The sequence below is a fragment of the Zea mays genome, chromosome 1, assembly GCF_902167145.1.
Source record: "Zea mays cultivar B73 chromosome 1, Zm-B73-REFERENCE-NAM-5.0, whole genome shotgun sequence".
Taxonomy (NCBI): domain Eukaryota; kingdom Viridiplantae; phylum Streptophyta; class Magnoliopsida; order Poales; family Poaceae; genus Zea; species Zea mays.
In genome coordinates, this window is record NC_050096.1 from 255,216,014 (window position 1) to 255,238,792 (window position 22,779).

At 44.0% G+C, this 22,779-nt stretch overlaps 2 protein-coding genes and 1 long non-coding RNA gene across 4 annotated transcripts; 2 read left to right on the top strand and 1 right to left on the bottom strand.

The window, feature by feature from the left end:
• Nucleotides 1–7,761: 7,761 nt before the first annotated feature.
• On the top strand, nt 7,762–11,976 carry LOC100193331 (putative cytochrome P450 superfamily protein). The gene is made up of 9 exons (NM_001138467.1): nt 7,762–8,078; nt 8,729–9,050; nt 10,136–10,285; nt 10,426–10,674; nt 10,775–10,861; nt 10,953–11,031; nt 11,129–11,235; nt 11,423–11,547; nt 11,635–11,976. Exons 1-9 carry the CDS (start codon nt 7,888–7,890, stop codon nt 11,720–11,722), a joined length of 1,398 nt encoding a protein of 465 aa, NP_001131939.1. The 5' UTR covers nt 7,762–7,887; the 3' UTR covers nt 11,723–11,976.
• On the bottom strand, nt 11,927–15,507 carry LOC103643675 (uncharacterized). Of its 2 annotated transcripts, none has more exons than XR_004855532.1 (4): nt 15,344–15,507; nt 13,650–14,912; nt 12,176–13,345; nt 11,927–12,031 (listed from the first exon to the last, which is right to left on the bottom strand). It is a non-coding gene; the product is annotated as an uncharacterized lncRNA (long non-coding RNA). The 2 variants fall into 2 exon arrangements; XR_004855531.1 differs by lacking the exon at nt 11,927–12,031 and having other exon boundaries at nt 12,064–12,379; nt 12,950–13,345.
• On the top strand, nt 14,911–21,561 carry LOC103643674 (fructokinase-like 2, chloroplastic). The gene is made up of 5 exons (XM_008666858.3): nt 14,911–15,736; nt 15,968–16,260; nt 16,392–17,050; nt 18,419–18,890; nt 21,069–21,561. Exons 1-5 carry the CDS (start codon nt 15,231–15,233, stop codon nt 21,329–21,331), a joined length of 2,193 nt encoding a protein of 730 aa, XP_008665080.3. The 5' UTR covers nt 14,911–15,230; the 3' UTR covers nt 21,332–21,561.
• Nucleotides 21,562–22,779: the final 1,218 nt, after the last annotated feature.

The window sequence follows — 22,779 nt, forward strand, 5'->3', positions numbered from 1 at the left end:
ATAGCCGTTGATCTAACCGTTGATCTGTCAGAAGTATCCGTTGAAGATGTCAGAATCGACCGTTGGAGGGTCGCGGACCGTCCGGGCCCTAGCCGCGGACCGTCCGCCAGTGCAATTTCTGGCAGATGCGCCCCAACGGCTATATGGGTGGTTGAGGGCTATAAATTCCACCCCAACCGGCCACTTCAAGAGGAGGGAGCCCAAGCAACATTCCAAGTCATCTAGTTGACATACTCAAGCCCTCCCAACCACATATATTCATTGATCCATCCTATACACAAGATTTAGACCACTACAACCAACACAAGTGCCACAAAAGAGAGAGCAAGCAAAAGAGAGCTACTCATTTGAGTTTAGCACTAGTGCCTTGTGAGATTCATCGAGAGATAGTGTGTGCTTCATCTTTGTGTTCATTTGCGCGTGGAGTTTTGACTCCCATTGAACTTCCTCCAAAGTTTTGGAGGCTTGTAAAAGCTAGCAAGAGACACCAAAGATTGTGGTGGTCCTTGTGGGATCGAGAGTGATCCTTGAGAAGAAGAAGAGCTCACCGATCCTTGTGTGATCGGGGGAGAGAGGGAAAGGGTTGAAAAAGACCCGTCCTTAAGTGGACTCCTCAACGGGGACTAGGCCTTCGAGGGCCGAACCTCGGTAAAACAAATCACCCGTGTCCATTGTGTTTATTGCTTGTGATTTGTTTGCTTTCCCTTGCTCTAAGTTTTCTTGCACCATTATTTGCTAATTTCATTTGGTATTGCTTCAAGTTAAATTTCCATTTAGTGAAGCAACACGTTGCAAGAAAGAACTTGTTCTAGTGCTCTTCTCATCTAAGGGTTCTTGCTTTGTTATTCTATAACTTATTAGTTGTATTGATTTATCTCTCCCGCATTATTTAGCAATACTCCTTTCAAGCAAGAACTTAGTTTCTATTCTCCGATATTTGTATATCTTGTTCTAACCACTAATCAAGGGATCTAGTTGGGGGATAAAGTTTTAATTGTCAGGTTCCGCCTATTCACCCCCCCTCTAGGCGACTTTCAGTGCCGTCTTCCATCGACAAATACAATCGGCTATAAACGAAGGCCGGTTGAGGTTTCAAAAAGAGGTGAAAATTGACAGGCCACCTGTTCCTGTCACCACATTAGAGTCAACGAGCAAAAAGGCCATAATTCGGCCTTGTGCGGCCGATAAAAGTAAAAATAAAAATATCGTCATTGGTGATCCTCGCACACCAAATATGTCACGCAGAATGGTTACTCTGAAGGCTCCGGACAAAAGAAAGACCGGAGGCACCGGGGGGCAAGCACGATCGGACACCCGATCACGGTCACTTGTCCTGCGTACGCCGGACGATCCGAGTACTAAGGCTGAACAGTCCGAGACAGGCGCGGACAGTCCGGCTATGATGGTCAGACGGTCCGCAGATGGTCAGAAGCAGCAACCTCAGACCATCGGACCACAACGTTCCAACACAAGTGTTAGGAAACAAAACACTACTAAGACGTCTGGACGACTCAGTAGAGTCGGTCCTACTTTTGGTCAGTTGCTTGCCAAATATATGAAGAAGGTCGTTCCACACAACCGGCCAATAAAACAAACGAAGTCAAAAGGGCGACCTGTGCGAAAGCAAAAGCCGACTAAACGGACCCAAAGGGTAGCACAACCAAGATCGCCTTGTCATCCTCCTTCGGGGATAGCATGGTGCGTCCCGTTCTATCCATCGCCGATGTGTTGTCCTGCTCATGTGTGGGGTGGTACGACGATGAATTCGTATTACTGGCCCAATCTGTTTGCTTATTTGGGCTGGGGGGCACCACAAGTTTTTGCCTATTGACAGGTTAATCAGGTAGACATGGCCGAAGAGGATGCGATCCGAAATGGCCTCTGTGCATTAAAGTCCCATCAAGTATTTATATTATCTGATCGCAAGAGCCGATGACTTGCATCGAGCTGAGTCCTTACTTCGGGAACAAAACCTCATGAGGCCAATTGTTTCCGAAGTTTTCGCTGATGCTTTTGGTTCGCCAAGCTCCACCAAAAGGCAGGGGGGCATATGTTGGACACCAAAATGAGCGGACGGTCCGGTCCATGGGCCCAGACGGTCCGCGTGTCCCGAGATTAGATTAACTCGGATGTTTATGCTTATCTCGTGCGTGGTTATCCATCTAATCACGTGGGAGTTTGTTGGCTATCTCTTAGGAAAAGGTCCAGACCTCCTCCCCTATAAATATAAAGGGGTACGGCCGATTGAGAACCCCCGAACACAATCCAATCGAACCAATTACCTTATTTACTTTTCCTGCCCTAGGAATAGATGTAGCATAATTCTAGTTGTAGTCTTCCACATATCCACCTCCATCCCTATTCGACTCTACGTCGTCTAGATCCGTCTTGGGTGGCCTGCCGATCCCAAGACAACCTTAGGATCTCACCCCTCCCGGGGCAAGATCTAGTTGTCCATCCAAGACCTCTTCCTCGAATTGATCTCTTAATTCCTAGACGGCTCCACGTCGTCTGGGGACGCCCCGAGTGACCTATCGACCCAGAGCACCTTAAGATCTTTTCCCCCAGGGGACGAGATCTAGATTCCAGCAAGGAGGAGGAAGACGACCCTGTCGCTAGGTCGCGGACCGTCCGGCCCTAGGACGCGGACCGTCCGGCCCTAGGGCGCGGACTGTCCGGCCCTAGAGCGCGGACTGTCCGGCCGTCAGGCAGGGAACCCTAGCCTCGTGCCAGGTCGCGGACCGTCCGGCCCCTGCGCCGCGGACCGTCCGCGTCTGACCAGAGAGCACCGCTGCCGGTTCGTATTGAGTGATTGGCGCCCCAAAAAAGGCACCAACACAACGCCCCTCGACTACAACCATAAAACATTATTTTCCATACTTATTCATCAACTATTACCATTTTCTCCTTTCACCTAACAAAACACCTCGTGAGGATAGTACTCCTTGTGAGCGGGCGAGAATACTACGCGTTTTTGCATTACGCAAACACAACGAACGCCTAAAACGACTTTCTTTAACCGGTGCTGAGGGAGTACTATACGTGTGATCCTTACCTATTCTTGAAACTATAAAATCGTGTATCCAAATTTATAAACAACTGAAAAATATATCATCTTAGCTGACATGATGCTTCAGCGTAAAACTGAATTACCCGTGTGCTCCGTATAAAAAAAGGAAGGAAGGAAGAAGGTCATAATCAGTTGGGGGGGCACAAGGACTAGTGTGAGCCACGTCGGACATGACGGCCTTTGACTAGTCTTTTTCTGCGCTCTGCAGTCTGCACTTGTGAGTGTGGGCGTGCTCTGCAGTCTGCTCACCTCCTCCGTCCTCTCCACTCTCTCTCTCTCTTGCTGTTGCTGGCGAGGAGGGAGACTACAGTCAGCATGTGCCGCCGCACGTGTGGCGGCAGGCAAGCAGAGGCGAGACGAGAGGCGGATCCCCGGCCGACCCGAACCCGGGGCGGCGACAAGGCCCTGCGGTCGCCGTCCTCCGCGATCTCCATCGGGTCAAAAAGATGGCTTCGGCCCTCTCCCATCGACCCCCCATGTTGGATTTGATGGATGTGCCGCAACAACAGCACAGCACAGAGGCGAGCTTTTGCACCCCCTCCTACCACAGATCATGCCAGAGCTCCCTACCACTAGCTAGCTAGCTCCATGGATGGATCCATCCATGCATGCCACGGACCGGCAGGCGCCGGCGGCAACCCATCGCGTATCCGGGGGCTGCTGTGCTGGGTGAAGAATGGGCACCGCCATGTCCTACGAATCCATCGAAATCTCTCCTACAGTCCCCGTAATCACATCCACACAGTCCTCCCATCCCCCCCTTCGCAGTCGCAGCTAGCACACACAAGACAAGACACACAACGCAACGAGGATACGACAAAAGGAATAAATAATGACACCAGCTTTGATGGAGTGTTTAGCAGCAGCAGTATACAACTAGCTAGCTAGTCACTCAGTAAACTTGAGTGTCAGTAAAAGAGTAAAAAGTGAAAGCTGGGGTGGGGTGGGGATGCGGGAACAGAGCAGGAGCAGAGGTGTGCACGAGTGGGCAGAGGACAGAGGAGGGGGGATCCAGTGGAATCAGACCAGCCCGGCCGTGAGGGTAGGGCCAAGGATTTATTTATGTGCTGCCGCCAACACTCACATGCACCCAGTAGGTGAGGTCAGGAAGGAGGAGCCACTCACTCATTCTTGGGGTCTTGGCCAGCCAGCCAGCAGGGGCAGGAGGGGCCTGGCCTGGGTCACTCACTTCTCTCTCTCCCTCCCTGCTGCTGCAGCCTGCACCTCTTTGTAGGATTAATAATCATCATCTCATCTCACCCTCACCTAATAAACACAGGTGTAGTGCAGCGTAGCTTGTTAAATCACAGATCTAACTAACCTTACTCCTAGCATCTAGCTACTACTTGATATCCATCCATCCATGCATGCATGTGAGGAGGTGATTGCCCGGTGTACTGATTCGCTACCACCAGTTCCATCTGCCTCCCTCTTTGTAATTGCCTCTCAAGTACTGTACCTTTTGTGCTATGCTCATCAATCAACGCCCCCCCTCCCCCGCACCCCGATGGTCCAATGGAAACCACCCCACATGTGCCACCTCAAACTGCATCTGCTTCCTTGTTGCAACCATCTCTCACCCCCCACTGTATGTGCTCTTAATTTTAATCTCTTCTGATCAGTTTACTTGCTTTGGAGTACTGCTAGCTAGGCATGCATGGATTCATTATTCTACTGCCCGGCCTAGCTAGCTAGCTAGCTAGTACTGGTACCCAGTAACTAAAATCAAATCTATCCATCCATGCATGCCATCTACTAGTACTAGTAGTTAATAACAACCTCATCGAGCACACCACCGCGCAAGCACTGTGCACGAGCAATCAGTTGCTAGCTAGCTGATGGACACGGCCATGCATGCTGCACATGGCGCCGGCCGGCCGTCGTCGACCACCACCCCATGCATCATGCATGCGTTCCCCCCCCCCCCCCCCCCCCACCCCCCTTCCTTTTCCATTTCTAGTGTTTTTTTTTCTCTTCCTTGCCCCCGTCTCATGCATGATTGATTGGATCAGCTAGCTAGCTATCGCCCCCTCCCCCCGGCCGGCCCACTCACAAACAAATCTCCCTCCGTTCCGGATTATTGATGAGGATGCAGCATCGATCGATCTCCTTGCAAAACGAGAGAGAGAGAGAGAGAAAAAAAGTATACGTGCACCCCAGATGATCATCACTCACGTAACATTCATGATGTTTCGGCCGCGCCGGCGTCGATCAATCGAGCTTGCATTGCAAATTATTATTAGTACGTGACTACGTGTGTCTGGCGGCTCGGCACGCAAGCCCCTAGCTACCCACCCAGTTGAACTGATGGAGAATCTTGGGATCGAGCACGCACATCTCCGCTGACGATACTATAATGATGCACAATAATCCTCCGATCCGGCCTACTAGCTTGGTGTGCACAGCAAACTAAAACACTCATCGTATATATTAGTTCTAACTTGAAGCCCGGCCGGTCTGTGTACGAAATCCGATATAGAGACATCATCACTGTTTTAAAGTTTATAATATAACAAATGTAAAATATAGTCAAAAACACTTTCTTGTTATCTGATATCATTAATAATATCTTCTAACATTTTGTAACTCAAAGTCATCGCTTATATTATTGAGATTAATCTCATCCAACAACTTTTTTCGATATATAGAATCGTCAAGCCATTTAACCTCTTTTGAGTTATTGTTGGCCATAAATAGTTCACAAAAATATTTCAATTTTAAAAGCTTCTCTCTGTGGATGCAACCATCATATGTATAGTAAATAGTACTCTCTCTCTATATCAAAATAGAATTTATTTTGCTTCTTTAGTGGATTCATCGTCATCTAGTTTAATATGAACATAAAAATCAAGAGCTAAATTATTTTGAAACGGATGGAGTATTCATAAGTAATTGAGACATTAGTTAATAATCTAAACGAGACTGGTCGATAGCGCAATCGTTCTTTGCGTATTTGTGTCTAGAATAAATAGATTTAACAAAAAATTTGCTAGCGTCTAGTAGTTAGGGGGTCCTCTATTTTTTGGGTCTGGTACGGCCTCACCCTCCGCACCCCGTTATATACGACCCTGCGTTAATGGAGAATGTGGGGGAACCAAGGAGTGTTTTGTTTTGGCTAGTATTAACTGCTATATATTAGCTAGCGTTCGAGTGGTTTAATGAGATACCCGTTAGCCAAACAACCAGCTAACAACAACCCCCGTATATACCCAACGCATAAATTATTTATTGAGCATCCAGGTAACAATTCAAATATTAGAGTAGTTAAATCAAACAATAATAGTTTCTTAGGAGCTTTTAGACTTCACCTTTCGAAAGCAAAAAAGGCTCGAGATAGCCCAAATGCCGAAAACTTAATTCAAAGCCTTTTGGCTTTCGACCGTCTTTTTTAGTTTTTGAAAGGTTTCAAGGCCAAAGCCATAGGTTGTGAGCTTAATATATACAGCTAAGACTATCTACAACAGCTTACTCATAGTCATATTTAAACTACACTCTATAAACAATACAATCTACAGTGCAACACAGTGCAAAAAGATGATTTTTTTGGTGACCATATGAGTAAACTACTGTACATTGCACTTATATGGTCACTAAAAACACCGTTTTTGCATTATTTTACATTGTAAATTGCACTGTTTATAGAGTGTAGCTTGAATATAGGTATGAGTAAATTGCTGGATATGTTTTAAGACCAAGTATACTAAGATGATGTGTGTCGTCTGTAAAATATGCCACGTCAGATTTAAGATAACGTGGAAGAAAAATAATGAAATAGAGATAGGAGAAAATATATAACTTATTTATTATTATAGGGTTATTTTATGAGTAGACTTTTAATCGACCATATATGACATGACAGCATAGTTAAACTCACTATTGACTACTATTGTCTAAGAATTGGCTAGTTATCCAGCGAATAATTATTACTCGATATATTATTATTATATTGGCCTGTTGAGATCTACCACGGCTAATTTTTTTTAAGCCGGCGCTGGAATTATTACTGGAGCGGATCCAAGACCTCCTAATAAGCGGCCGTGCCGTACAGCATACAACAAGATGCGGGGCGGTGCGCAGTGGCCTGGAAACAAACAAGCAAGCGTGCGCCGCGCAGGAGCAGACGCGCACACATGGGTTGGGTGGGCACCGCGCCGCGAGGCAAGCGTCGTTCCCGATGCCGAGCATGCGCGCCCGGCCACTGCACACGCCAGCAGTGCAGTGCAGTGCACTGCAGAGCTGGACTGGATGGATGGATGGATAGATAGCTAGAGGTCATCGGACTGCGGCCGCTGCTGCCGCCGCTGTGGCTCCATTTTTCTTTCTTTCTTTCTTTCTTTGCCGTTCATCTCTTCTTGCGTGATTCCATCTCCGTAGCAGCAGCAGCCTAGCAAGCACCATGATTCTCACATTTCACACACGCACACGCACGGCACACACAAGGAGCTTTGACGCTTGTCGTGACCCCACGGTCAAGCCTCAATCCGCTCCGCCTTGGAATGTGGACCCTAGCTCCTCCTCTGTATTAGAGTTTGAGAAAATTGAAGAAAAAGAAAAATGGAAAGGCACCGAGTGACAAATAATAAACTGAGAAAAAAAAGCTCTTGGTCTCGCCAAGGTGACCTGGTGTGTGTGTGCCTGTGGCCTATATAAAGGGATGCTCGGCACCCAGTACAACAGCAACCAAAGCACACCCCTCCTCCTTGCTCTGCGGTGCTCGGAGTTGGGGAGTTGGAGCACCACCACCACCACTCTTCCCCTCTCCTCGCTCGTCCTGTTGGAAGCAGCACACGCACGAGAGAGAAAGAGAGACACAAGAGATGGCGCTGCTGTTGCTCCTGCTGGCCGTGCTCGGCGTGGTGCTGGCGAGCAGCCTGCTGCTGCGGTGGAACGAGCTGCGGTACAGCCGCCGCCGGGGCCTGCCGCCGGGCACAATGGGGTGGCCGCTCTTCGGCGAGACCACCGAGTTCCTCAAGCAGGGGCCTAGCTTCATGAAGCAGAGGAGGCTCAGGTACCGTGCCCCGCCCGCCCCGTCTGCGCTGCATTCCGCTCGCTCTCTCGCCCGTCCCATGCTCTGCCTCTTCTCCCTTCTCGTCTTTCCAAGAGGCAAGAGCAGAGCACTAGTCGAGCAGAGTAGCGCGCCCGCGAGCGCGAGCCCTGCTTGCTTTGCCTTCGCCTTGCCGTCTGCAGTATGTGTGTGTCTGTCTGTCACTCCCCGCCCGCATCAATCATTTGTTAGAAAGGAAGTGTAGTAGTAGCAGAAAGAAAGAAAGAAAAGTGGCGATCCGGAGGAGGAGCAGAGGCAGAGGCGGAGCATCAGTGTCGTGTTCCCCAAAAGCTCGCAGCACAGCACTGTTCCTGTTCCAGCCCTCTGCTGGCTGATTATCATAGTACCGTGCCATCATCAGCATCCTAAACCAAAAGCACCACCACCTTATCATGATGCCACTGCTGGCAGACAGGAGAGAGAGAGAGGGAGAGGGAAAACAACACCGACTTTCTATTGCAGAATAATAATAAGCATAATAATAATAATAATAATAATAACAACAACAAAACAAGCTAGCTAGACATGGTAAAAAGAAAAACCATTTGCTAACAGTAACAGCAAAGCAAGCACATAGGGGGACTGAAGCAGGAACCTGGTGGTGGGCATGGCAGGTACGGGAGCCTGTTCCGGACGCACATCCTGGGCTGCCCCACGGTGGTGTGCATGGAGCCGGAGCTGAACCGGCGGGCGCTGGCCAGCGAGGGCGCCGGCTTCGTCCCGGGCTACCCGCAGTCCATGCTCGACATCCTGGGGCCCAACAACATCGCCGCCGTGCACGGCCCGCTCCACCGCGCCATGCGGGGCGCCATGCTCGCGCTCACGCGGCCACACATGATCCGCGCCGCGCTCCTCCCCAAGATCGACGCCTTCATGCGCGCCCACCTCCACGGCTGGGCCGGACGCCGCGTCGACATCCAGGAGATGACCAAGGAGGTATGTGGTATACACACAGATATGCAATCTTGATGCTGCCCTCGATCTTGGCTCTTTCTTCTTTCGCTTTTGCTGCCTCTGTTGTTTCTTGATGCTGTGCGATCCTTCTGACTCCTGGGCTCTGAGGGGGTAGAAAGATAAGAAAGAGAAGGAAAAAAACAGCAAGAAAGAGAACATACGGGTAGAGCAGCAGGTTGATGGCAAAAAATAAAAGAAAGGGGCAGTAACTCCGTGGGGCCCACGGTTGAAAGATTAACAGATTCACCTTTGACTAATATTGCATCTCAGTGGACAAATTGTCGTAGCTGTTGACATTGGTTTCGGCAACAAACCTGACTGAAAGTGGAATGGGACACGTTCCCATATTTTTTTTACAGCACCTACCGCCACCATTTTTCATCACTTGCTGCCGCCCTCCGATATCCAGAGAGGCAACGCCATAGGCCGACACGGCAGAATGATGGCGCCCCTTGAAAACCGATGAATTCATCGGCTGCTGATAAAAGAAAAAAGAGTTGCGAGCAAAAGGAGGGATCTTCCCCCATCCTTTCCTTTCCTCTCTCTCTACCCAAAAGGGGAATCTTTGGCTTTCTAGAACCTGTACTGCACTGCTGGATAGGCAAAAAAAAATTTATGAGCCGAAGAAAAGGGCAGACAGACAGGGGGGAAAGGCAACTCCCTCCCTCTGCTCCTCTCTCTCTCTCTCTACACATTCCAAAGTGCACAATGAACACTCCATGCACCATCATCACCACCTCACATGTCTCAATGCAAAAGAAACGCTTGGCTGGGTGCAGAATTCCATACCTCTTTCATTTGCATTAGAGCATGCCAACTTTATTATTAGGCCCCGTTTCAATCTCACGGGATAAACTTTAGCGTCCTGCTAAACTTTAGCTATATGAATTGAAGTGCTAAAGTTTAGCTCAAATTACCACCATTAGCTCTCCTGTTTAGATTATAAATGGCTAAAAGTAGCTAAAAAAAAGCTGCTAAAGTTTATCTCGCGAGATTGAAACAGGGCCTTATTATTATTATTATTGTTGCGGAATCTTATCTGCCTCTCTCTCTCTCTCTTGCATCAGATGGCTTTGCTCTCGGCTCTCAGGCAGATCGCTGGCATCTCTGCGGGCCCACTCTCCGACGCCCTAAAGGCAGAGCTGTACACCCTTGTACTTGGCACCTTCTCCCTGCCAATCAACGTCCCAGGAACCAACTACAGCAAAGGGCTCCAGGTACTGTTTTTTCTTTCTTTCTTTCTTTCTCGTTACTTTGCAATACCTGAAAACATCAGAAGGAAGGAAAAAAAAAGAAGAAGAAAAAGTCGAGCTGGACGACTGAGCCCCATCTAACAGCAGCAGTGCTGGCCTTTCAGGCAAGGAAGAAGCTCGTGGCAATGCTGCGGCAGATGATCGCTGACCGGAGGTCCTCTGGCTGCGCCCGAGACGACATGCTGGACGCGCTGCTCAGCGGCAACGAGGGTACCAGGGCGAAGCTCAGCGACGACCAGATCATCGACCTTCTCATCACCCTCATATACTCTGGGTACGAGACTGTGTCGACCACCTCGATGATGGCGGTGAAGTACCTGTCGGACAACCCCAAAGCTCTCGGACAGATCAGGGTACACATAACTTCTGCAACCGAGCTCAATTCCACAGCCAAAAAAAAAACAATTAGTCCTGTAATCCATGAGCTTAGGGATGGTCTGCTGGCTGTTGCAGAAAGAGCACCTTGACATCAGGAAGGCTAAGTCACCGGAGGATCCCCTTGACTGGAACGACTACAAGTCCATGACCTTCACCAAAGCTGTAAGTCCATGACCCAGCACCAGCAAGCAGTCAGAGTAGAATCGTATCGTGGACACTGAGACACTAATTTTATTATTCATCTAATATGCAGGTCATTTATGAGACTCTAAGGCTAGCTACAGTAGTCAACGGGCTGCTGAGGAAAACTACCCATGACGTAGAAATGAATGGTGAGGATTCCATGCTTCTACTCTGTTGGTAGGCAGCATGTTTATGTAGAATCTCAAGCTAGTTCTAATGCACAATGTTTGTGTGTGGTTCCTCCAGGGTATGTTATTCCAAAAGGCTGGAGAATTTATGTCTACACAAGGGAGATAAACTACGACCCGTTCCTGTACCCGGAACCCATGGTTTTCAACCCATGGAGATGGATGGTAAGGAATAGGACAAGCACATGCATGTCCTAGATTAATACTCCCTCCGTTTCTTTTTATTAGTCGCTGGATAGTGTAAAATTGCACTATCCAGCGACTAATAAAAAGAAACGGAGGGAGTATTGAATAGCCACCAAGATCCTGTCGCAAAATTTCTAATTAACCAGACAATGCTTGCCGACGATAGGAGACGAACCTGGAATCACATCCGCACTTCATGCTGTTCGGAGGAGGTGCCCGCATGTGCCCAGGGAAGGAGGTAGGAACAGTTGAAATCGCAACGTTCCTTCACTATTTCGTGACGCGTTACAGGTCTGTTCCTCTCACAAGTTTTTGGTACTATAAGCTATAGAAAAGCCTCCAGAGCTCTTCACTGACAGAGACGATCTTGTCTTGCAGATGGGAGGAGGAGGGAAACAACACAATATCGAAGTTCCCCAGAGTGGCGGCTCCCAATGGGCTACATATCCGAGTTCAAGATTACTGAACTTCGTGAGGCGTTTTGTGAAGTTTAGGTAGGGATTCAGACAGATAGAAATAACCCATGCGATGCTGATGCTGCTGGCCTCTTCGAAAGGACTAGAACAGCCATTAGTGCCTGTAAAATGTGTCCATGCCGATAGTAATGTTATTATAGGGAGGATATAGGTATCATAGGTTTATTAGAAATTTGATGTAGAAAGCCAACAGATGCTCCTGTATTCTTTTGCTCCATCAAAACAGTGGTATCATTTGGCTTCTATGCTTTTGAATCGAACATGGTACAGAACCCAACTATCCATATGCAAACTTCCAGCTTCATGAGCCCATTCAATAAAAAAATGTCAATAACCAACTGATCTAAAAAAAATATGGATGGACACTGGCCGCAAAACGTTGAGCACATACTAAAGATATGCTAAACTGGTATCTGCTATTGCTAATAGAGGAACAGTTTTACCTTATTCAGGATATATAAGATAAACGCTTCAGTGTTAGAGGCTTCCAATTGCTTATAAAAAGGCAAGAATGAGCTCATGTTCACAATGCAAGTTCCTTCAACCGGTTAGGTAACACATTGATGAAAGCAAACTCCCTTCCCCACGACGGTCCAACATAATTGGAAGAAAATATTCATTGCTGCTTCAAAAGATGCCAATAGTTGCTGAAATATAGAAGCATCACCATTGACAATGTTAGGTTAGGTGCAAATGAAACTGAATTATCCAACGTACTCACAGAACAATGTTGCTGATGGGCTACTAGACAATCTCAAAATTGTTGATAATACAAGATTTCAGATTTCGGCATGGGGCAATTTTTTTTCCTGGAACAGTCAAATAAAGAGCACGCAAAACGATAAAGAATCTAAAATAGAGTTTTGGTAACTTGATTCTATCTGTTTAAGTAAGACCTATCACCAGGGCATCCATAATTGCTCATCACATTTCACTTCAGTTGTAAAAGATAAGTAGTTCTGTTCGTTTCAAAATAAAAATTAAAATAAATGAATACTTCTGCACTTTGATTTCTCAAATTCCTAACTTGTAGCCTAGCTGCAACAAATTGGTAACGACAAAAACTCCTGACACTAAAGAGTATGTTAGATAATTCATGAAAAATCTTTATTCATACACAAGCTATAACAGATTGCAGGGTAATTTTTATACATTGCATCAAGGTCTGAAAAAAACAACAAATGCTCAAGCAGTGAAGCTTAACAGTTAGTGCCTACCTTAGCTGCGTTCCATGTCTACATGAAAATGACCAGACCGTAAGATACAAATCAGACCGGCCACGTGGACAAGAAATACAGGCAGAGTGCAGAACAACCACATGCATGCACCCACAAGAATTGACATGCAAACTCCATTCTGTAGTGCACTGGCCGAAGAGAGTTTCTGTCAGTCCACATTTTTCCACGCACCATCTATGATCAGACCTAATAAGTAACAACAGACAACGACAGTCCCACGTTGTATGAACAATCGTGCACTGGGCACAAGAGCTGGTACATGCTCAAGCAGAAGAAGGCATATACAAAGTAACACCCTGCCATGATGGTATCCCATGTGGTGAAACAAGTACAAGAGATACAAATGCGTTGTATGTTCCCCAATTTCTGTTGCACCTGGAAATCAGTGGACTGACAATTACATGGAGCAAGGCAAACATATGCACACAAGTCAGAGTGTACATCCATCTTATTCACTAACAAGAGATAGTTTATTTGAAAAATGAAATAGCAATATCATACTAATGGACAAGTGCAAAAGTCTCTGAAAGAGAGAAAAAAACAAGGGCAAAAGCTTAAGGCTTTGGTTCAAAAAAACATCCCCATCTTTTATTTGCTTCAACAATGCATCACAAACCTTTGTATATCAACATCAAATCTACCATTGCATGTGGGATTGACACACTCACACACATCCCACCTTGAAATCCTTTTTCCTGGATGGTTCAAGTAACATACTAGTACATGTGAAGCAATAATGCTCCCTTGACAATTCTCCCTTCTGATGGATGACACACCAGAAAGAAGCTGAGGGTTCTGTTAAGAATATTTAGAAGGGTCAACAATATTCTCAACGAAGGAATCTCTGCCAGTTCCATTAAGCCATAAAATTGAGTTAAATCTTCCCTTCAAGCTTAGTGTGATGTTCTTGTTTAGCTCTGCTTGATTCCTTTTTTCCTGTACAGTTTTTTTTGGGTTCTTATTCTTCTCTGTTAATAGAAGAGATCTCCAACTGTTCTGTTCAAAAAGTTCTCTGCCAGTTCCATGTAAGACACTTGAGTATTGCTCAGAGGCTATATAAACCCAGATTGTAGCCTATGCAATGTGAATAGATCCCCTGCCATGTACACACAATGTGAGAAACAGAGGTTAAGGCACCTGCGAGATACATCATTCACTATATATGCTCCTCGATTTACAGTTTCACCTGCACTTCTGCATATAATTGTATTCATGGATAAGCTTCTTTCTATCTCAAGTATCTTTAACGACTGCACCCAGCACAGGAATCAACCTTTGAAGCTCTTCCTCCTCTGAGAGCCTTGTTGCAAAATGGCACGTGGATCGAGTGCCAATGCCAACTGTATCTGCATGTTCAGATGTTAGCAATTTGACCTCAGAAAAACAGCATCCACTCAAGAATTTCCACCTGTCACTAAAGATATCTGGCTTCAGATTATGTCTATGAGGCCATGACCCACAGGCAACACTATTATTAGGCCTTCTTTTATGATCAAACAAAGGCTCTCCATGAAGGTTCTTCCACAGTTTAAAGTGCACATTTCAGCATATTGAGAGAATGCCAACTTTGCATTGATCCAAGGATCAAGAGATCCTAGAAGATCCATCAAAAGGAGCTAGAAAAAAAAATGCTCTCTCATATTTCCGTTCGTTTGATGCTTATCATAAAATATCACATCCAGATCAACTGGTCTGGGACTATATCTTCATCAGTTTGGCATAAATCGTAATCATGTCGTCCAAGCTTGGTTGTCCATCTTACAACAGAATATATGAACAGTGGTTGATCAGGTGCTGTACTGATTGTGTATCATCCACGTTGCTCCCTAAAGCAACGACAATCTCTTGCCCTTGGGAGCTTGCAAAGACATAGGATTCCACAGATGAATGGTGCCTCGGGAAATGCACGCCCGCCCTTGTTAAGGACCCAACAAGCTCGGTACTGCCAACATGAGAGGAAAATTAGCAAACTGTTTTATATCAGAATGAGCATTTGAAGCTAAACAATCCTTTGAAACGGAAATCTGAAGTAGAGTAGCTTCATTTCCACATCTGTAGCACTGTGGCAGTAGACATGAGGAGACCAAGAGCAGGGGGGAAGATAGGATTCCAACAGAGCAACAGTGGCCGGTGCTGGAAATTGAAAAGTCGGAGCCGGACAAGTATGGCGGAACCACTGTGACCTCGAGGCGAGAATACGACAGGATTCTTTTCGGTAAACAACAACGACAACAATAACCGCTAAAACTAGTTGGGAAAAATGGTGGCAAGCAGCATAGGAATCAAGGGTTCTACAACAAATGTCAGCATGGATGTGAGAAGATACAACTCGATGCCATTCCATTATACGGGGGAAGAAGAAGAGATCGGTACCTCCCGAGCGAAAAAAATTGGACTGGGGAAGTGCGGAGGAGGCCCGATTTCATTTGATTTGAGGCGGCGCAGGCACAGAGGAGAGCGCTGCGCCATGCGCCGACTGGGGAGGAAAACAACAGGTTACGCGAACAGAATAAGAAAGCGAATTAATGGAATACGCCTTTTCTGGTATGACGTTTCTACCCCTTATCCTCATAACTATGGGCCAAAGTGTAATTTGCTCCGGCCAAATCTCCGTTCCCCTCCTTGTCCCCTGGGGTTTTGCTGTTCCTCGTTGCTGAGCAGTGATTGGAGGGGCTACCGGGATTTTTGCTACTTGCCTCCATTGATGGCTTATCTTCTTCTCCATCCTCAGTTCACTTGCTCCCAGCCCCCTTCTCATCGATTGAGGTAATCTCTCAACATAGTGAATCCGTTGCTGTATATCCCAATTATCAATGCGAGTCCGCGTGAAACATGCCGTTTCCCCCCGTATGGTCGCTGCAGTCTGTGGTGCGATAGAGGAGATTAGGAGCCAGAATTGTGTCTTTGTTCATTCTGGGACTAGAAATGCGGCTCTGTCCTGTGATTCATGGACCTGGATATTGTCTGGTCAAGTCATTTGGATTGTGTTGTGCGCAGGGGTCAAATACATTACAAGACAAACAATATGGGGAAGAACATGGCTAAATCTACAGTGAGTTTGCTTAACCGCAGTGCTAATTTTGCATCAAGGACTTCACAAGATGCCGTGGATGGGTTAAGCGATGAAAGTGACGGTGAAACCTCAACAAAAAAGAAGAGAACCCCAAGACGTGGAAGAAAGAAAGCCACCGTTGAAACATCGAGAGATGTAGGAGAAGAAATCGAAGTCATCACTGAACAAACGGCCGCTGAAGAGACTAAGGAAGTTAAGAGGAGAGGCCGCAAGAAAGGTAAATACCTACATATTGGTTGCATTTTTGCAGCACTTCTGTTTCTATATGCTGCGGTTTTCATAATTTTTCTCGACTGGGAACAGCTTAGCAAGTCACAATTTTTCTCTGTTCTGTCTATTCTGTTACAGCTGCTACTTCTGCAAGCTCAGAAGAGGAGAAGGATAAGGCCAAGGAACCGAAGAAGAGGGGACGTAGAAAAGTTAAGACTGTAGAGGAACCTATTGATAATGCTGGAGAGCATCTGAGCAAAGATTTGATGCTCTATAATGAAAGAGAAGATCAGACTCGTCTACAGAATTCTGCCAGTGTTCTGGAAAGTAAAATAGCGTCAGTGCTACATGAGGATATTGGAGAGGTTGACGATTTAATTCCGCTCGTGTGCTGCTTTGGACCTGCCAAATACTCCTTTATTCCTTCTGGAAGACCAGCAAATAGGTTGATAGACCATGAGATTCATGATAGAATGAAGGACATGTTTTGGTCTCCAGACAAATTTGTGAGGGCACCAGGAGGGTCTTCATCCAATGTTGCTCTAGCTTTAGCAGCGATTGGTGGAAGGGTTGCATTCATGGGAAAATTAGGTGATGATGACTACGGTCAAAGTTTGCTGTATCACTTAAACATCAATGGAGTTCAAACTCGAGCAGTTTATATGGACCCTTCAGCACCAACTGCTGTGTCTTTGATGAAGGTCAGAACCGAAGGAAGTCTGAAGACAAACTGTGTTAAACCTTGTGCTGAGGATTGTTTCCTGCCGTCTGATATCAACCCGGCAGTTCTAAAAGAGGTAAATATCAAACCATCATCAAATTTAAATCCTGTGATATCATATCCTATGTATAATACTTTATGTTTTAGATGCTCTGTGCAACATTTATTTATTAATAATGATATGTGATCCTGAAAATACTTAGCTTTTCACTTTGTACACATGTAGGTGTGGGTCCTCTTCTATTTCAGAACATAAAGGATGCATTTTTAAAATATCTGACGGGAGAAACTGTTGTACTTCATTTTGTACTCTTCTACTCTACCAATACATCAAATTTCAAGTTATAATTCATCATATGTTAAGAGATATAAAAAAATAAAATTCTATCATTTTTAATCATTCATATTGGATAGAATTTTGTCTTTTTTATATCTCTTAACATATAATGAATTATAACTTGAGATTTGATATATTGGTAGAGTAAATAATGAAGTGCATATATAAATTTTGAAAACTTTTTATGACTTTTGGTAGTTTGATTGCACGATATTTGTACGAAAAGCATGAGTGCACAACATTTTTTGTCGTGTTTGATAATGCACTTAGTCATATTCTTTTTGTTCTCGAATGCGCAAGAGAGCTACATATCTTTGTATTAATAGGAGAAGAAAAAAAGGCACATGGACAGAACCGTACAAAAAGGAAAACCAACACACACACACCCGCAAACACACATGGACGCACATGGCACACCCAAAAGATACTAGGCCTGCACACACTCCAGGCCATTAGCACACCGCACACGCACACAAGCGGTGCAGAAGAAGAGAGATCCTCAAATCTAACCAGGATCAAACATGGCTGTTAAGTTTTTAGCCCCTGCCAAGCGCCATAGATGCAGCTCATCCCTAAATCCCTCTTCCAGAGAAGAAACGCAAGGATACTTCCCCTCAAAAACATCTTGATTTGCAAATATGCAATTATGCATGCTTCAACTTGTTGTGGCAAGTGGAGCCAGCTCAGGGCCATGCGAAATTGTAGCGCATGAATAGTGCCTTGTGGACAGTGTCGTATAGATTAGATTAGATTGGTTTGGTTTGCTAGGAAAGAGATAAGTTAGATTGATTTGGTTAGGATACTTCCTTGGGAGTCAAGTACTCAAGTCAGTCATCTCTATAAATCTGCTTTACTATCTTGTTTTACGCAGGCCTTTGTTTTATTTTGTAATAAACATTTAAAAACAATGTGCTTTAAAATGTTCTTTTAGGTATCGCTATTCACTGTGTTCTGGTATCATGTGTGAGAGAACAAATAAATGATACCAAAAATTGGATAAGAACATTTTAGTGGCAAGGCACTGACAGTTGCTGCACTGCACATAAAAGTATAAAATATGTGTGATAATTTATCTTTGCTAACTGCTACCTTTTACATCTTATACAGGCTAAGATGTTTTACTATAATTCTTCAGCTTTGCTTGAGCCCACTACAGAGTCATCATTGTTGAAAGCTATTGATGTTTCAAAGAAATTTGGTGGTACAATATTCTTTGACCTTAATCTTCCACTTCCACTATGGTCATCCAGCAAGGAAACCAAGTCACTCATTAAGGAGGCATGGGAAGCTGCCAATATCATTGAAGTCACAAAACAAGAACTTGAGTTCCTTTGCAGCATCAAACCTTCTGAGAAATTTGACACAAATGATAATGATAAATCCAAATTCACACACTATAGTTCAGAAGTTATTATGAAATTGTGGCACAGTAATCTCAAGGTCCTCTTTGTGACAAATGGTACCTCCAAGATTCACTATTACACAGAAACACACAATGGCTGGGTCCGTGGTACAGAAGATGCACCGATCACTCCTTTCACCGGTGATATGTCACAATCTGGCGATGCCATTGTTGCAGGTACCACATGTGTCTCCCTCGCCTTCTGTAATACATTTCTAAAGGATATGTTATTGTTTCATTAATGAAACTATAGTTTGCTTGGGAACCAAGTCCTCTAGGGACTATAAATATAGGGGCAATGTAACTGTTTGAAAGGGAGGAAGGCAAACATTTTGCCTGCCCTCAAGGGCTTTTCCTACGCGTTATCTCGTTCTCCCTCGCTCGTTGCGGCACTGTCGCCCTGTGCCCACACCACCACGGTGCCTTCCTAGAGTCGGAAATTCTGACCCTGACCCCCGACTCATATTCCTGCACACTTCACGGCCACGATAGAATGTGTTGATCCAATTATCCTCTCATTTCTCACCTTTTTTGGTTTATGGAATAGAATGTGTTGATCCATCACGACCTCATTTCTCACAAGCTAATTGTTAGTATAGTCTGTGGATTGGAATCATTCTGCTAATTTGAGGGGTGGAGTTACCATGTAGCACCTTATCTACAATGGTGTGGTTCCTCAAACTAAATACTTCATAAATATTTCTTATCACTACTAGGTGAGATGATAGCGTTTATGTTTAAGATAATGGAAGGAACTTCTGGTCTATGCACCATGATGCATAGCCTAGTGCATTACAATGTTTTAGTAATAATAAGTGTTACGATAACTGAAAAGAAATATTTTGAAGCAGACATTGCCTATTACTTAGGGTGTGTTTGGTTTGAGCACAAGAGTGGATGGGATATAGTCATCCATTGATTTAGGGATATGGCTATCCATGTTATCTGTTTGGTTGGATGGATGGGGCGAGCCATTTTTTTGTTTGGTTAGACAGATGAGAGCGGATGGGACCAGAATACTTGACTAATTGTATTTATATTATTTAAAAATTAAAAATAATTATACACTAACACTAATTTTGTCATGATATTCACTAATTTCAAATTAAATGTGTTAGTTAGCACCATAATTATCCTAATTAGCATACAAAACATGTATTAGTTAACATATTAGCACTTATAAAAGTTTATCTTACCATCACAATTACTAAGCAATAATATAACATACTAATAATCCTTAATCATTTGCTAATAACAAAGATTACAAAAAACATGGATGAGTTCGTCGGCCAATTTTTTGGTGGTAGAGATATCTAACATCTGAGAGAATATTCTCCTATTATGCCTTTTTCGGTTACACAGGGATCGGAAAGGATTGAGGGTGATTAAATTCCTTTCTATTCAATTTTGACTACAAAGGAATTTAATCCCCTTCAATTCTCTTCAATTCCCTCCTAACCGAACAAGCCCTTAGGGGTATCCATATCTAGCTCATCCGCGAACCAAACATCGATTGTTCTTGATCTCGCATCCAGTGATATCCAGCAAATCAAATGCACCCTTAATATCCATGTGTGCTTGGGAAAGTACCCTAGGACTAGAAGTGGCCATTTTAAAACCGAAACCCGAACTCAAACCGAACCCGAATAGACCGAATTATCGGTCTATTCGGGTTTTCGGGTTCGGTTCCTATATATGCTATATTTCGGGGTATAGGTTCTGGTTCGGTTCCTAACCTTTAAAACCCGAATAGACCGAATAACCCGAAATATAAAAAAGCTCTTAATATATGATGATATTATTATATGATTTATGAACTTATTAGCTAAAAATTGTGATATCATCTTAAAAATAGTATATATATCTCAGTATACTATTTTTATAGTCACTTGTTGTAATAATAGTACTTCCAATTAATTATTAATTGTATATATTTTAACAAAAGATATTAGTCTCTCTACTGTTCGAGTCTATTCGGTGGACCGAATAGACCGAACCAAAATTGTGAGTCTATTCGGGTTCGGTTCCTAAAATTATTTTGAAAATTTCGGTTCTCATTTTTCATAACCCGAAATTTCAAAAATCCGAATAGATAGAACCGAATTACCCTAATAGACCGAATGCCCAGCCCTACCTAGGACTCTAACATCCTAAGTTCTGCACGTCGTGAAGGCCATCTTTGGGCATCGCGCAGCTGCAACAAACACAATGTCACTTTTGTTAATTATTCTAGTTTGATTAAAAGCTGTTTGCATCTCACTTTATCTTTTCTGTTTGTGTGACTTTAATGCTAGTTTTACTAGCCTGAACATGCATTCAACTGCTATAACATTTAGTGTATTTTTGTCTTTTCAGCCCTCATGAGGATGCTGGTAATTAACCCTCACCTGATCACAGACAAGGTTTACTTGCACAAGGCAGTCAAACATGCTATTAAATGTGGTGTCATCGACCAGTGGGTGCTCGCGCGAGAACGGGGCTTCCTTCCCAAAGAGAGAGCAGATCCAACCAGCGAGCAGTACGAAGTGAAGTCCATCACAGAGAGGGAATACCGCACACTTCCTGATGCCATGCAATCAGAAAACACGTCAACCAGTGAACTTGCTTATGTGGAGTGAAAGGACAGGCCATTGGTGTCTGTACACTGGATTCCTCTATTTATTTATGGAAACTGACTGGTGCTGCAGTTGGTATTCAGAAGAATTAGTTTAAACATGCAGATTTTAGGTTTGTCGAGTGTAGGTTAATAGCCCCCAAAGTAAGACTAACATATTGATAACATAGAGACAATGCAAATGTGGCTGATGCCAGGAATTTTTCCTACAATGCAATATTTGTTCATTCTTGATTTCTCTGCAACACCACTATCAATTGTGGGATGGAGGTCATTTGATCTTATCGGTTATGCACCAAATGTTATTATCATATATCCAGTGTATCAAAAATATATTACATGACTGAACTCACCAGTCTGTTTCCTTTTCAGGTAAAAGAATTTTTTCCTTAACACTGAATGAAATATTTATTGTGGTCTAAATTGAGTCTGCAGTTGGCTGTTCTATGCGCATTGCACCAAGACACAGAAACCAACGGTATATATATTTTTAAAAAAGCTTGGCCTACCCAAGGATAAATTTTATTTCTTGTTTCACATCCGTGCATCACTGAATAGTGAACATGGATCATCGGGAGAAAAAAAGAGGAACAGTGAATAATGTTCATCACAAGAAAAAAGAACTATGAATATGGAGGAATTGTTTTACTTCAAGCAAAGTAAGTTTCTGGTAGCTGTACCTATATTTGGTAGTATGCATTCCATGTTCTGATCCTACTATTAATAAAACATGTCGGAGCATCTCCAACAAAGTGACTCAAAATAGTTTCCCAAAATTTAAAATACTACATCATTTAAATCATTTAGGCACTAAAAACAAATTAAGCTCCAACAATTAGCCTAAATTATATATTTTACAAAGTAAATTACATTATTAGAAAAGAAAATGTTGAGAATAATATAAAACATAAGATTGTCTCCGATAGAGAGTGGAAAATAAGGGACGCAGAATGGTAGATGACACTATTTGCAGAGGGAAGTTTAAAATAGGTGATGAGATAGGTGATCTGTTGGAGATAGCCTAAGGATAGGAGACTAATCTGAGATATAGTATATTTGGGTCACTTAATGCTGTTTTTCGATGTTTTTTTGGTAAAATAGAACACTGTTGAAAATATTTTTTTATGAGTTAAACCTTATATTTCAAGATAATATGCTGATTTAAGGCACTCTTAGAGATGCTCTCGTGTATACTTTAATGTTCGACCCAGACCTAGGGTTTCAAAATTTAGAGCTAATTGAAGTATCAAATCCAATGAGATTTTTAAAGCAAGCTGTTCAGGAAATATAAGTTGAGGTTTCTTTTCTGAATTGCTGTCATTTATCCTTGCAAACATTGCAATGTTTCTCAACATTATCATGTGCATTGCTTATTATCTTTTGTTATTATCAAGTGTCACGCACAATTATTTTAACTGATGGGAAGAAGACGTCTACGGATTACAGCAAGGA